At 43.7% G+C, this 15,448-nt stretch overlaps 1 protein-coding gene across 1 annotated transcript; it reads left to right on the forward strand.

Annotated features, from left to right (window-relative positions):
• Positions 1-949: 949 nt before the first annotated feature.
• LOC106572482 (solute carrier family 52, riboflavin transporter, member 3-A) lies at positions 950-8,466 on the forward strand. The gene is made up of 4 exons (XM_014146706.2): positions 950-1,191; positions 4,620-5,759; positions 6,077-6,200; positions 6,702-8,466. The coding sequence occupies exons 2-4, from the start codon at positions 4,741-4,743 to the stop codon at positions 6,912-6,914; spliced, it is 1,356 nt and encodes a 451-aa protein (XP_014002181.1). The 5' UTR covers positions 950-1,191; positions 4,620-4,740; the 3' UTR covers positions 6,915-8,466.
• The last annotated feature ends 6,982 nt before the right edge of the window (positions 8,467-15,448 follow it).

The raw sequence follows: 15,448 nt of genomic DNA on the forward strand, positions 1-15,448 counted from the left end.
TTTCAGTGTTACTTGCCTCAAAGCAAGCATAGAAGTTATTTAGCTCGTCTGGTAGGCTCGTGTCACTGGGCAGCTCTCAGCTGTGCTTCCCTTTGTAGTCTATAATTGTTTGCAAGCCGTGCCACATCCGACTATCATCGGAGTCGGTGTAGTACGATTCGATCTTAGTCCTGTAATGACGCTTTGCCTGTTTGATGGTTCATCGGAGGGCATAGCAGTATTTCTTATAAGCTTCCGGGTTAAAGTCCCGCTCCTTGACAGCGCAGCTCTACCCTTTAGCTCAGTGCGAATGTTGCCTGTAATCCATGGCTTCCGGTTGGGGTATGCACGTACAGTCACTGTGGGGACAACATCCTCGATGCACTTATTGATAATGCCAGTGACTGATGTGGTGTACTCCTCAATACCATTGGAAGAATCCCGGAACATATTCCAATCTGTGCTACAGCCTGGATTCGAACCAGGGTGTCTGTAGTGACACCTCAAGCACTGAGATGCAGTGCCTTAGACCGCTGCGCCACTCGGGAGGGATCAATGATATTGTTATTGTTCCCATGGACTATTGTTGTTGGTAATAAAAAGTTCATGTGAATCTCAGTTAGTGTTCACCAGAGTCATTATTGGTCAAAGATGTTGAGTAGATGCCCTCTCATGTCTTAATCAATGTATATTCTGTAGGTCAATAAACAGATGGATTTTTATTGGATATTATTGTTATGATTAAAAGGACCATACAACATCCCAATCATTTACACACACACAAAAACACACACACACCCTGGGTTGTATTACCTGACTACCTCTGATATAAGCAACCTCGCTTTCTTCCTGAATTTCCCATTCACATAATTGTGGAATGAGATGAGAGACCATAGGTCTCCCATTAGTCTCTCGGGGCTGGGCAGGCAGAGGAAAGGGGACTTCCCATCTCTATTATGTATCTAACTTTATGGCTGTTGTACAGATTTAAAAAGGACACAGCTGCACAGCTGCTCAGTTTACTCTTACACGGTGGAGCTGACTACTGGACTGGACTCTGAACTACCCACAAGGCACTAGTTCCCTAGTTCTCCTCCTGCCTGTGTGTGAAGGAGAAGCCGGTGGCATTGTCCCAAAGGTCTGTATATAAGATGAGAGAGGGAGGATGTTGGATTCCTCAATAAGGCATCCATTCAGTGGCTCAAGAAACCTGTGAGTATACTTTTTTTTATCTTCTTGGTTCCTATGAGCTGTATTGGAAATGTAATATTGCCCTATGGTCATGCAATGGAACAATCATGGAAGTTAAAGTGTATTAATTTCAAATCAATATTGTAAAGAAGGTATTTTTAGGCAGATTCTGATTATCCATTCCCCTGACAAAAGATAATAGTGATCAATATGTAGTGAAAGTTCTTGCAGTTCACACTGACCATCTACATTACTGTAACACATTGGTGCTTTGTAAGCCAGATACACAGTATGTGATGGTATTGGCTCTGACATTGTCTCATTTGTTAGGCCCAACATCATGAAATCCTGTGTGGAAGCTAAATGCCTGTCTGATTTTCACTAGCAGAGATAGGAAATGAGCAGGGCCATGTAGACCGAATTGTGCTAAGTGGTATCCTTGGGATGTCCCTGCCCTAAACCCTAACCATAACCTTATCTCCTAACCTTAACTCCTAACCTGAACCCCTAACCTTAACCTTAACCCTTCCCTTAACCCTTACTTTAACTGTTTTAAATTTCAATGGACCATTTTAAATTTCAAGTGATGTCGGTTCCCACTTAGACTTCCCAAGGATCCCTCTTAGACTTTTCCATTGTGCAGTAACAATGTTAACTTTTTAAAAGTAAAAGAGGAGACTTGAGTTCCAGAAGTAAACGTTTTAATACAGAGCTTTGAGGTGCAGGTGGCCATGCGCAAATACACATGCTAATAGCACCAGTTCCTTAAAAGCCACAGCCAGTAAATATAAAGCAAATGATGTCTCAAGAATAATATAGTCATTCTTAATTGTGTATACATGGCATCGTTACAGACAATGGTTGATATGAAACTGATCAAATGTTTAGCTGAACAATGAGAAGAGTGAAACATTTGCTACTTTGGGTACAGAGAGTGAAGTTTGAGCCAGTTCTAGGTTTGGATTGTCACGAGTTGAGGCCTCTGAGAAGTGTGTGTCCTGTGTGATCTGGGTCGTAGTTAGGCATCCGGCTGGCCCCCACAGCCATATGGTACGTTGTGTTTCTAGAGGGAAGGGTTAGGGAAGTGAAAATTACTTCAGCTGCTTGACATGTAAGAAGAATGCGTTGAGTAGACTGAATACTTCTCTGTTACAATTGCTAGTATTGTCTCAAGGTTTCATGGTCTCATCTCTGTATAATTGAAAAATACAATACATCTGATTCTCACTACTCCATCTACACAGTTAGTTAGGTATTTGTCCTTGACTTACATTTATTTTTTTTATTTAACATGCAGTATAACATTTAGGTAATCAAAGTGTAACTAATTAACTAAACCAGTCATTTCAAAGTGTGACATGTGACATTTGCACCCTTGAGCAACAACACCCTTTGCATAAATTACAGGGCACGCAGAGAGCATCAGAGTTGAACCAGTTGACCTAGATCTGCTTATGCCAGGTTGCTTCACCCTGTGTGACTCACAGCTAAAGTGTAAAACAGTAGGGTTAAAAGCTGTTTGGCAAAAAGTTAAAGATCAAATTCCAATGACAAAATGAATGCACATTCAATAACAGGGCACGTATCCACAAAGAGTCTCAGAGTAGGAGTGCTGATCTAGAATCTTTCTATTTAATCTGATTCATTATGATCTAAAAGGCAAAACTGATCCTTTGATTTGGTAAACCCACAATAACAATGTGATATTTACTCTTGGTTATACAGTAACGATGGTCATGGTCTAGGCCAGTAGTTCCCAAAAATAAAAAAGGAACTCAGTCTGGCTTTCAACTTACTCCTGAAAGTTGCAGTAATGCACAAGGTGCAATTTCGAAATTGATAGTGCATCAGCAGTTTTCCAGTGTTCCCAATGCTGGAAGGGGAGCCTGAGTGAAAATGTTTGGGAACCCCTGGTCTAGGCTAGGGTTAGGCCTACTTGTTGATAGATCCTTGCAGAGAGATTTGGTACTATAATACTTAACATTTTTACCAATATTATTATTGTTCTACTCATTTCATCCTCGATCTAGCTTGATACTTTTAGCAGCAGTGTATTTTAGCAGTGGCGTGTATTAATGGATGCCAAGGGAAGCCAGGCTTTCCCCCAAAATGTGTTTCATAATTTTCATTCAATTCGCAAGAAGCTGAATATACAGTATCTCACCGGAAAAGCATCAGAGCGAGTGAAACAGCGCCCCTCTGTCTCTGTATGTGTAACCCATCTATCTGATGCTGTTTGGTCAAAAAGAGTATGACATTGTTGAAACCCGTAGCATTGAATGCAATGGAAACCAGCAAGCATTTCGCCTCCCTTGATAAAAAAAGTATACAATAATAGCCAGCTAGCATTGAGCTAACCTTAATGAGCTCAACTGTGAATGGTCCTGGTGCACCAAGGGAAGCCAGTTTGGATTTGGCTTCACACCAATCACATCACATCAAAAGCAAAATATAATTGACAGAAAAAAATTGAATTGTTGCATCTCGTTGTGTCGTTGTCCTGCAGTGGCTATCTAGCTACCTAAAATAGTTTCTTTCCTAAATTAGCCATGGATGGAGATAGGGATTTAGACTTGTGGTTTTATTTAATTCTCCGTACTGGTCATTGATTATAACAGCAATTCTGATCCAACCATAAATTCATACATTGTGCCCCTGGCCCTTAGAGGATGGAAGTTCAGTATGTAGGTAGATGTAGTAGGCTAACCTTAACTAGCTGGCTCATCATTGCCCATTAAAGGAAGTTAGGCTAGCGAGCAAGCATTCTAGCCAGGTAGCGTAGGACAGCAAAAACTAAAAGCGTGTACTGTATAACACAGTCATAGACCGTTTCGTCAACATGAAAGAGAGGACAATGTCAGAACAATAGACAGCCACAGCTTATTTAGCTTACATTGATTGGACTAAGTTGTTTTTGATATATTTTAGTTGTCACTGTATTAGACTAAGCATACAAAGTAGGTGCTTATAGGTTATTTGATGATGTTGAAATGTTGAAGATGAAATGGTTCTGGAATAGTGGAGGAAGCTCCTGTTTTCTTTGCAACTCGCATTAACTCTCATTGGTTCTAACTCAATAGTTGTTTAGTTTAGTAGTCTGAAAATATCAGAAACATTAACTTGCTTGACCATGCTGTAGGTCATGTAACTGTTTGTTACATGCAATATGCTTTGTGGACAGATGTTGCTCTCCGGTTTTGTGATGAAACAAAGGTATGATTGAATTTATTCTACCACTGTGTCTTCTTATTGTCTCGGCCCTTAGGCCTATATATCACGGTGGCAAAGCATTGAAACTAACAGGTTATAGAACAAACAATGCAATTATAACAACATATAGGTTGCAATATGGCTTTTTTTCTGGCTTTGATTCCCCAGTGATTTTACCCACGCACCACTACTGACTTTCAGTATTTCTTAAGATAATCTCTAGTTTCCTCTTTTTCTAGGTTCTGAAGGCTGGCCGGGTTTAAACTGTTCAATCAGATATATCTTCACTTCAGATCTGAAGTTCCTCCAGAAGACTACCTCACCTCACCTCACCTGACTGGGACCAGCTACAATACAGCCATGTCTCTGCTGGTCCATGTTCTGGCCTGCTGCTTCGGCCTGGGCTCCTGGGTGGCTGTCAATGGCCTGTGGGTGGAGCTCCCCCTCATTGTCAACACCCTCCCCGAGGGCTGGGAACTACCATCCTACCTGACAGTCATCATCCAGCTGGCCAACTTGGGGCCTCTGCTGGTCACTGTCATGCACAAGCTGTGTCCGGGCCGGCTGAGGGAGAGCGCTGTCATCTACAGTGTGTTGTCCATTGGCGTCCTGGCCTGTGTACAGTTGGCGTTCTTCTGGGATGAGACCACGGTGGTGGCAGCGGCACCACGGAGCACAGTCTTCTTTATTCTAACCCTTTTCCTGGCCTTGGTGGATTGTACTTCCTCTGTTACCTTCCTGCCCTTCATGATGCAGCTGCCAGCCCACTACATCACCACCTACTTCATTGGAGAGGGCCTGAGTGGCTTTATCCCTGGTCTGGTGGCTCTTGGCCAGGGCGTCGGCATGGCCAAGTGTGTAAATGGCACTCAGTCCTCTGGTAACCTCACTGAAAAGGACATATACATTGTCCAGACCCAGTATCTACTGCCCAACTTTTCCACAGAGGTGTTTTTCTTCTTCTTGGCGGCGATGATGTGCATCAGCCTGCTGGGGTTCTCTGCCCTCAACAGGTTCCCACGCAGCTTTGAACTGTCCACAGAGAACCTGGTTTCAGACACTGACACAGTGGCGTCAGTCTGCTTCGGTCTCGACAACCCTGGAGTGGTAACAGACGTGCAGAACTCTAACCCAAAACCCCACAGTGAGGAATCAGGTCAGGCTAGGCCACAGCTGGCTAAACCAGGCCACTCTGTTTATCAGTTAGCTTTTATCTATTTCATGGTGGTCTGTGTGAACGGGGCAACCAACGGCCTGTTGCCCTCGGTGCAGACGTACTCCTGCATGCCCTACGGTAACCTGGCTTATCACCTGTCGGCGGCTCTGGCATCCTGTGCCAACCCAGTGGCCTGTATAGTCGCCCTGTTCTTTCCTAAAAGGTAAAACCCCAAATAGCCTCAAGCTTTCCTCTTTTATTGACGATAAAGCAACAACAAACATTTATGGACAAACACTCAAATCAATATGTATTATTATCTCAGCTTTGACAGCATTATGTGCAGAAATTGCTTCCTGCTGTTCAATAAGTAACCATTTTTTACAGCGTTCTCAGGTGAACATAGATATTGCTTGTACTCTGACATAGACATTCAGCTACCCATCACTGCAGCAATCTCAGTGGTTATCTTTATGTTAAATGACATTCTTCAGATATACAGTTAGCAAACTGTTTTCTGGTTTCCTGTTTTGCGCTCAGGTCACTAGTGTTGCTGGGTGTACTGTGTCTCCTGGGCTCAGTCTTTGGAGGATACAACATGGCCATGGCTGCCATGAGTCCATGTCCAGTACTACAAGGCTCTGTGCTGGGAGAAACCATCATAGTGAGTGACAACTCCACCTGTAGAAATAGGCCTCAGTCTAGAGACACTTTCTCAGAAACACTTATCTATCAAACTGTCACAGTTATTGATCCTTGGTATTCAAGAAAAGCAAAGGTAACAAAGTTGTTGCGGTCCTTTATGGTAGGGTTTCACAAACTCGGTCCTGGGGCCCACACTCAGTGCACGTTTAGTTTTTTGCCCTAGCACTACACAGATGATTCAAATAACAAACTCATCATCAAGATTTGATTATTTGAATCAGCTATGTAGTGCTAGGGGGGGGAAAAAACATGCACCCGGGGGGCCCAGGACCGCGTTTGGGAAACCCTGGGAGTGCACATTTTAGTTTTCCCCCTGGCACTACACATCTGATTCCACTAATCAACTGATCATCAAACCTTTGATTAGTATAGAATCAGGTATGTCGTGCTAGGGTACTTGAATTCTTACACTTGAATAGTACGTGTTACCTAACTAATAAAGTCACAATGTAATCCTCAGGTTCTGTCTTGGGTCTTCTTCACGGGGACCCTGTCCTATGTGAAGGTAATGGTGGGTGTCATCCTGAGGGACGAGAGCCACAGCGCCCTGGTGTGGTGTGGAGCAGCGGCACAGACAGGCTCTCTGCTTGGCTCTGCCATTATGTTCCCTTTGGTCAATGTCTGCAACCTCTTCGAGTCAGGAGACTTCTGCAACACCAAGTGCCCTTTTTGATGATGACTTATACCTGAGACACTAACATGCCCACTGGTAAGTAGTCTTGTCCGAGCCAGAACGGCCCATATGGCAGGAGCTTACCTCTTGTTTCTGTAGTGCGAGGCAGCTTGATGTACAAGTACACCCCCTGGACAGGAGTACCTGCTAGTACCTATACCCACTGGGGTGATGTGTGAATAAGGTGGGGGTCAAGGAAAAGACAATGACGGGACAATGACGTATCTGGCCTCAAATTAGAGATTGGACTCTATGTCTTCAAGGGCACCCTGTGGTGAGAATAAAATCCACCTGGATCAATGGAGTAAAGTATACGATTTCAAACTGTTGTTCAGTTAATAATTGTATGTATTTCTATGCAGTATGATTCACAACCCACACTCAAGGGTGTTGGAGCAATTGTTGTAAATATCTACATTATAAATCTCATAACCTTATCTTATTTCAAATGTACGGTTTTAAAACCATTACTTGTTGAATAATTGGGAATTTAAGGAGACAGGCAGAATCCAGATTCATGTTTGGTTTGTAATTGCTAATTATAGTGCCATGAAATGTTTATTATTGAATTAACCTTAGATTTACACTGAGTGTACAAAACATTAAGAACACCTGCTCTTTCCATGAGATAGACTGACCAGGTGAATCCAGGGGAAAACTTATTGATGTCACTTGTTAAATCTAATTCAGTCAGTCTAGGTGAAGGGGAGGAGACAGGTTAAAGAAGGAATTTTAAGACAATTGAGACATGGATTGTGTATGTGTGTCATTCAGAGGGTCAATGGCAAGATAAAAGTGCATTTGAACAGGGGTATGGTAGTAAGTGCCAGGTACACTGCTGGGTTTTTCATGCTCAACAGTTTCCTGTGTGTATCAAGAATAGTGCACCACCCAAAGTATTGGCGTCAACATGGGTCAGCTTCCCTGTGGAACACTTTTGACAGCGACAAGTTACATTTGCATTTTAGTCATTTAGCAGACACTCTTATCCAGAGCAACTTACAGTAGTGAATGCATACATTTCATTTTATTTTTTTAACATACTGGTCCCCCGTGGGGATCGAACCCACAACCCTGGCGTTGCAAACACCATGCTTTACCAACTGAGCCCCAAGGGAGCCACAAGTTGTGGCTTTTCTGAAGGCAAAAGGGCGGTGGGGGTATTGTATAAAGGGGGCGGGGGGTGCGGGGGGGGTGCAAGTCAATATTAGGAATATGTTCTTAGTGTTCTGTATGTACACTCAGTGTATATCACGGTCACTCTGCTGAACCCACTGGTGTTTGCTCTATTTAGAATGTTTCAGATTGTAACACTAGATGGCGTTAGTAGACCATGTTAGAAAAAACTATTCTTTGCGTTCCTCAGGCATCCCTGCAGATTCTCTTGTCAACACAAAATACATTTCATTACACTTTGTCTATTCAACACTTATTGTATAAAGGCTTTTATATCTCTATGTTTGTGTGTGTGTCAGTGTGAAAGAGCATTCCATGTAAGATCATCATATGCACTGTTGATTGTTTTTGTAAATACATTATAGATCATCATGTGCTAATGTGTTCAAGTTAATGTGTTTAACCTCATGTGTTCACTCACATACAATGTGGCTTCGAGAGATTCTATGGCTATCATGGATGTGTGAGAATCAGATTACTGTAGGTTACAGCAATTTCTCTCAGGAGGATGCTGCTCTTCCATAGGAACCAGATAGTTATGTCCCCATCAGCAGCTGTTGTTCTACCAGTCTCTATCTCTCAGTCTATCCCCTTCCCCTCAGATGAGTTGAGGACCACAAAGAGGTCCCCCCAGCCCCAGGTTTAGGGGAAGCCCAGGGAGGTGGTCACTAATTAAGGTTAGTCAGAGTAGAGGAGGCAGGTAGTCGGCTGTTGGCCCCATTGCTGGTCACTTGGGAGCTCCACCGACCCCGGCTCTGAGTAAAAAAGAATAAAGAAAGGGGGCGACAATTACCCCCAGCCTGCCTCCGGGAGTCCGGGTCAGCTGAGGATCAGATGAGGGCCACCCTGCCTCCGGGAGTCCGGGTCAGCTGAGGATCAGATGAGGGCCACCCTGCCTCCGGGAGTCCGGGTCAGCTGAGGATCAGATGAGGGCCACCCTGCCTCCGGGAGTCCGGGTCAGCTGAGGATCAGATGAGGGCCACCCTGCCTCCGGGAGTCCGGGTCAGCTGAGGATCAGATGAGGGCCACCCTGCCTCCGGGAGTCCGGGTCAGCTGAGGATCAGATGAGGATCAGGCGAAGAGCAGATGCGACTTTCTCACTTGGATTTGAGGAAAGGAAAACCCCTTTTCCTGAAATCACTGCTGTGAATTATTCACACCATTGACAATAAATAAGGCCAAATTATTTCATCATTATTGGATGTTATTATGTAAAAGAGAAATTGTCAAAGGGTAGTTCTGGATAAAGTGTTACATTTAGTTGAAGGTGAATCAGATTTTCTTTCTCTATGTAATTTTATATAAAAGTTTGTTGCTTTTTTGTTTTGGGCACTTCATAGCTCCTTACTCACTATTGCCTGCATCTTGCATTCAAATGTTGTTTCGCTTTGCTTCACAACGTCCCTGAATATCTGAGTGCAACTAAGAGATTTTCTGCTAGCTTTGTTGTATAAATTCCTTGATTGGCCCGGGCTTTTGTGTTGAGGAGAGGCATTAACAACACACAGCATCAGCAGCAAAAGAAAAGTGTATAATTTTGTGTCAGATGGCCCATCGCTTCTCCAGCTGGTCAGGAGGGACTGTGGCCACCTGGATTCCCTGTCTTGGTCCTGTGAGATCCTGCAGTCTCTTCTGCCATGTGAGGAGGACTCTTACTACGCCACTGAGAGGCCCATCTGGTCAGGACGACACCTCCCAGAGTGGACCCTCCCACCCTCACAACCCACCGAATCTCCACCCCACCCAGCCGCTTCCCATCCCAGTTCTCAGATAAATGTCAAATTGAATGGGGGATTTAGCCTCTTTAACAGAATCAGGGAATGAATTCAGGGAATTATAATGCAATGAACTCTAAACCACAACTCTAGATAGATATCCTATCTACCTTGTTGCTGAATCCACAGATACGGCACCTGTGCCTGACACAGTAACTGATTGTAGGATCCCCTTGGTAAAGTTGGTAAAACAACAGTCATTCAAGGATGAATGATTAGCATTATTACAACAATTTACTATACCACCAGCAATAAAATAGCATAATCACACTCGAAAAATGATAAAGCAATTTTGTCAAAACATCAACAAAATCCAGAACGTGGGGAAAATTTGCGTGGGGAAAATTTTGCTTGAACAATCCCAGAGGGAGACAAATGCTGGCAGCTGATATTCGGGTGAACAGCTTGTGGAAACCAATTGCAGACAATCTAGTGACAGACACACAAGGCAATATTCAGACACTAGTACTCCGGTACATATGAAATTCTATTTAAATAATACTCTCCCATAAAATGAGATTGAACGTTACAGCCCTCTGTCATTTCACTATAGTGTCTCCCAGTGTTTTGGCCTGCTCCTTTTTTTTTTCATCAGCAGATATTGATGTTGGTTTAATGAAGTGCCTAACGCTCCACCCTTGGAAGGGACGAGTCTGTCAGCATATGTAAATGCCCCCTGCTTGTCAATGTGGCATGGGTTCTGCAGGGTTTAGAATGACCCCCCCTCCCCCTTCTCTGGGAACCCTTTGTTCTAGGGCTGACTGTGCCACGTAATGGGACCAATTATAGAGACGCACAGTAGGGAGGATGGAAAAACTTGTAACGCTGATAATTATTACACTTACCCAGCTGATAGAAGAGCGTTCATGAGTGACTAACTAAATAGACTCCTTTTTCAGCTATTCTTCATGGATATCTGTCTAAAAGCCTGTTTACTAAAATGTCAGTGATTTGTACTGTATTTAAATTCTTACGGTACTATGATAATCACTGTTTGGGAAAAGGTCGTATATAAAGTGAAATCCTCACAGTGCTTCTTTGCATTGTCTGTGCAATTCAAAGGCAACTGACTTGTGCGTGGTACACTATACAGTATATAAAAAAGCATGTAGACATCACTTCTATTTTGTGGATTTGGCTATTTCAGCCACACCCATTGTTGACAGGTGTATAAAATCGACCACAAAGCCATGCAATCTCCATAGACAAACATTGGCAGTAGAATGGCCTTACTGAAGAGCTCACGAGTGGTGCAGCAGTCTAAGGCACTGCATCTCAGTGCAAGAGGCGTCACTATAGTATCTGGTTCGAATCCAGGCTATATCACATCTGTTTGTTACTGGGAGTCCCATAGGGTGGCACACAATTGGCCCAGCGTCGTCCGGGTTTGGCCGGAGTAGGCTGTAAATAAGAATTTGTTTTTAACTGACATGCCTAGTTAAATGAAGGTGAAATAAATTATAGCAGCAAAGGGGAGGACCAACTCCCTATTAATGTCCATGATTTTGTAATGAGATGTTCAATGAGCAGGTGTCCACATTCTTTTGGTGATGCACTGCTAGCCCTGTAACCTTAAGATGACACCTGTTGATTCCTGTCTTAGTGTCGGGATGGACCGCACCTGATTGGGCAAGATGTTAATGTTGACACAAAGCCCAAGTGGCTGGCCAACCAGACATTTTCATTCATTATCATTGATATCATTATACTGTATATCCCTGTGGTGTATTGTCTCTGTCTGTGTCCCAAATGGCATCCTATGGGTCCTAGTCAAAAGTAGTGCACTATATAGGGAATAGGGTGCCATTTGGGACACAGTCTTTGTTCCGGATGCTCTGAGTTATGTGAGGAGGCTTTGGCAGTCTGTACTACATAAATGGGTACAGGATGGGTTCACTAGCGGGGGGGGGGGGGCAGGGGGGCCAGTGCCTCTGTGACAACAATTTTGGACCCCCTTGTGGCCCCCCTAAATGTGCAGTATGAAATCATTTTTACATAACTAATTTTTGCTATCGTTCTTTTTTTTACATCCATTATTAGACAGTGGCAACACGGAATACTAATTTAACCCAAACATTTTCCAGAGGGACGGCTTTAGGCGGAACACAACAGTATCGTACCACATGCATCTGCATTATGAACATGGTCTTTTGCCTGCTAATGCCTGCAATGCAGTGAAGAAAACGATATGACAACAATAACGTCTAATGTAACTGGCCCCTCTAACAGTACAACTGGCCCCAGCTTGGCCCCCCCAGTTGAAATGGTCTAGAACCGCCACTGGATGGGTTGCCAGGTTAACATTGATACAGTGGCACTGCTGACATGCCAGGCTGTGCTCAATACAGCAGCAGACTCCAGAGATCATTGACAGTACCAAGCAAGCAGCAAACGATACTGCAAGTAGTAACATGGTGAAAGATCCCGTAAGGGTTAGAGGACCTGTGGATGGTGTTTATGATGACCGTTTTCCATTATCCAGGACCATTTTATCTTTCTGTGGGATACCTGGCGAATTTCTAACCATTCCCCATGCAGTGCTATGCTGATCATGGGCCAAGATTTAGCTGCAGTAGCATTATGACCCTTTCCACTGTAAAACAACCTTTATATCTATGGTAATCAACAATAAAAGCATTGAATTTAATGACGCCTACTCTGAGGGGTCCAGCAAGGTATTGTTTGTTGCAACAATATTGCATGCCGCTTTAGGGAGATAATTATGTTAATGTCGACCCTCCCTTTAACACTGAGAGCCCTCTCCACTCCACTATCCCTCCCCTTTCCCTAGAGCACCAACTGCAGGAGGTTGCCAAGCCCGGGAGAGGCTGAGCTAGCCCATTTGTGTGTGGGGCCAGTCATGTGGAAAATGGCCGCTCCAGAGAGAGACAACTTCAGAGAGCCGCCATTCTTTATAGGGGCTTGATGGCCTTTGACAGCCACAGTGCTAACATGGAGCGCACATGAACACAGCAAGGCTATTATCGTGTTCACCAGCGCAGGGGGAGAAAAGAGAAGATAAAGGAGAGACCACCTTGGTTGATATTTGAAGCCACAGTGGCAGGGGGCTTGTCTGATGAGTCTGACCCTCATGCCAGAGTGGCATCACAGAGAGAAGACATGATTACAGCCAGGTGTAGCTGTATATCGTATTTGCATAATATCTGCTGTTCTATTGGTGCTGTAAACGAACAACTTCTCTGCTGAAGGTCGGGTGCAAAATAATATGTCCTCAACCAGGCCATCATAGTAATATTAGCTATATAGGTTACAGTGAAATGCCTCAGCTGGTGAGCTTACAGTTGGGTAATGATTAACTACATTTCAAAGGAGAGATACTAGTAGCGGTTCTTAGAATAAATAGGGGCTAGGCTACATTCTTGTAGATATTGTACTTACTGATTGATGATAATATGTGTAAACTTATTTTCAATTGACCTTTAGCCATATGAAAACATATTTATGGAACTAGGACTGGATTGGCATCAGAGATATATGACTGAGGTAGTTCTGGCAAACTTTACCTTTGGCAGCTCTCAAACTGTTTAATGAATGACAAATGAATGCAATTTTACATGAACTATTCCCAACTGCCCCACTTTCCTAGAAAATATATGTTTATTGCTAAGGGGCAACAAGTGTCCCTGTGTGGAGCAGCTGAATGTGCAACAGTGATTCTATCTGCAACAAACGGTCTCGCTACAGTATGTAATTATCCAGATTCTCAGTAGTTGGGTCATTTTCTGCCACAGATGCCACTGTCATTTGCGTCTCACAGGAGTTTGTCTGGGGGCTAACATGTATACTAGAAAAGAGCAGGAGGCATCTTTGTGTTGAAGCACACCTGATCTCATTCGTCATATGGCAGTACCACCTTCTCACAGGTCCCTCTCCTCATGGCCTTGCCTCAGGGTGGTCCATCTGCTGCAGAGAGACAGAGAGCGATAGAAAGAGAGGGCGGGGGAGGGAGGGAGAGACAGAGAAAGAGAGAAGAGATAGAGAAAAGAGGGTGTGTGTGGGTGGGTGGGTGGGTGGGTGGGTGGGTGTGTGAGAAGGGGGTTGGATAGGCTTTGATGGTCCTCCCTTAGGGTTAAGATCTCTCCCACTCTTTAAACTGATGTCTGAAGTGGGTGAAGGCAGTAAATAAAGGTGGTAACATATGCAGAGACTGTAATTAGCACAAACAGAGCTGGTCAGGGGAAAAATACTTAGACATCCATTCCAATGCTGCCAACAAAGTCCCACTTTATTAATGTAAAATGTAACCTTAAAAAAAAAAAGGTGAGACATCTGAAAAATGGCAAAACAGTAGCATACCTTGCATAACTGATTTATTTTATGCTGATGCAGCGTTTACCTATTTGTCCTTGAGCACCTGCTGGTGTTATCATCTCCGCCTACGTTAGCGTTCATTGGTACAGGTTTTTGATGGGGCTGTGTTGTAATGTTTGCTCTGAATGTGAAGTGCTGTGTTTGTGTCACCTCCAAAGAAATGTATAGGTCTTTGAATGTTACAATATTTCACCAAGGATCCAAAAGGGCTTGGCTGTGATTTTGGACAGTTTTATGTATGACTCTTCTAAAAGGGTAAGAGGACAAGACCACAGGTGATGATTTATCCACCAGACCACTGTAGATGATGCAGGTGCTTTACATTAATGTCCAAAACAATAAAGAAAGCTTCTATTTGGACTCAGTTCAAGGGAAATGACCTTGGGTGGTCTTCAGCTTTCTGATTGAAATGATGAACTTTGATACCTGTTATCCAACAGAGGACTTTGAGCAGTCAATAAGAAGTGGTGGTCTTTTCAAGGTTTGATTATTTATGTTCTTCATTCATTCATAGATCGGTCTCCTTAATTCCTGCATCATTATTTCTCTAAGCAGAATGATTCATGATAAGAAACAAAGTACACTACATGACCAAAAGTATGTGGATACTTGCTCGTCGAACATCTCATTCCGAAATCATGGGCATTAATATGGAGTTGATCCCCCTTTGCTGCTATAACAGACTCCACTCTTCTGGGAAGGCTTTCCACTAGATGTTGAAACATTGACGCGGGGACTTGCTTCCACTCAGCCACAAGAGCATTATTGAGGCCCAAACTGTTGCCACAAAGTTGGAAGCACAGAATCGTCTAAAATGTCATTGTATGCTGTAGCATTAAGATTTCCCCTCACTGGAACTAAGGGGCCTAGTCTGAATGATGAAAAACAGCCCCAGGCCATTATTCCTCCTCCACTAAACTTTACAATTGGCACTATAGATTGGGGCAGGTAACGTTCTCCTTGCATCCTCCAAACCCAGATTCGTCCGTTGGATTGCCAGATGGTGAAGTGTGATTCATCACTCTAGAGAATGCATTTCCACTGCTCCAGAATCCAATGGTGGCGAGCTTAACACCACTCCAACCGACGCTTGGCATTGCGCATGGTGATCTTAGGCTTGTGTGCGGCTGCTCGGCAATGGAAACCCATTTCATGAAGCTTCCGACGAACAGTTCTTGTGCTGATGTTGCTTCCAGAGGCAGTTTGGAACTCGGTAGTGAGTGCTGCAACCGAGGACAGACGATTTTTACA

The sequence above is a fragment of the Salmo salar genome, chromosome ssa15 (genome assembly GCF_905237065.1).
Source record: "Salmo salar chromosome ssa15, Ssal_v3.1, whole genome shotgun sequence".
In the NCBI taxonomy this organism is placed as follows: Eukaryota; Metazoa; Chordata; class Actinopteri; order Salmoniformes; family Salmonidae; genus Salmo; species Salmo salar.

Coding starts and splice junctions, on each gene's coding strand:
- LOC106572482 (XM_014146706.2), top strand. CDS start 4,741: ATGTCTCTGCTGGTCCATGTTCTGGCCTGCTGCTTCGGCCTGGGCTCC. Junction 5,760..6,076: donor GCCCTGTTCTTTCCTAAAAG/GTAAAACCCCAA, acceptor TTTTGCGCTCAG/GTCACTAGTGTTGCTGGGTG. Junction 6,201..6,701: donor TGCTGGGAGAAACCATCATA/GTGAGTGACAAC, acceptor TGTAATCCTCAG/GTTCTGTCTTGGGTCTTCTT.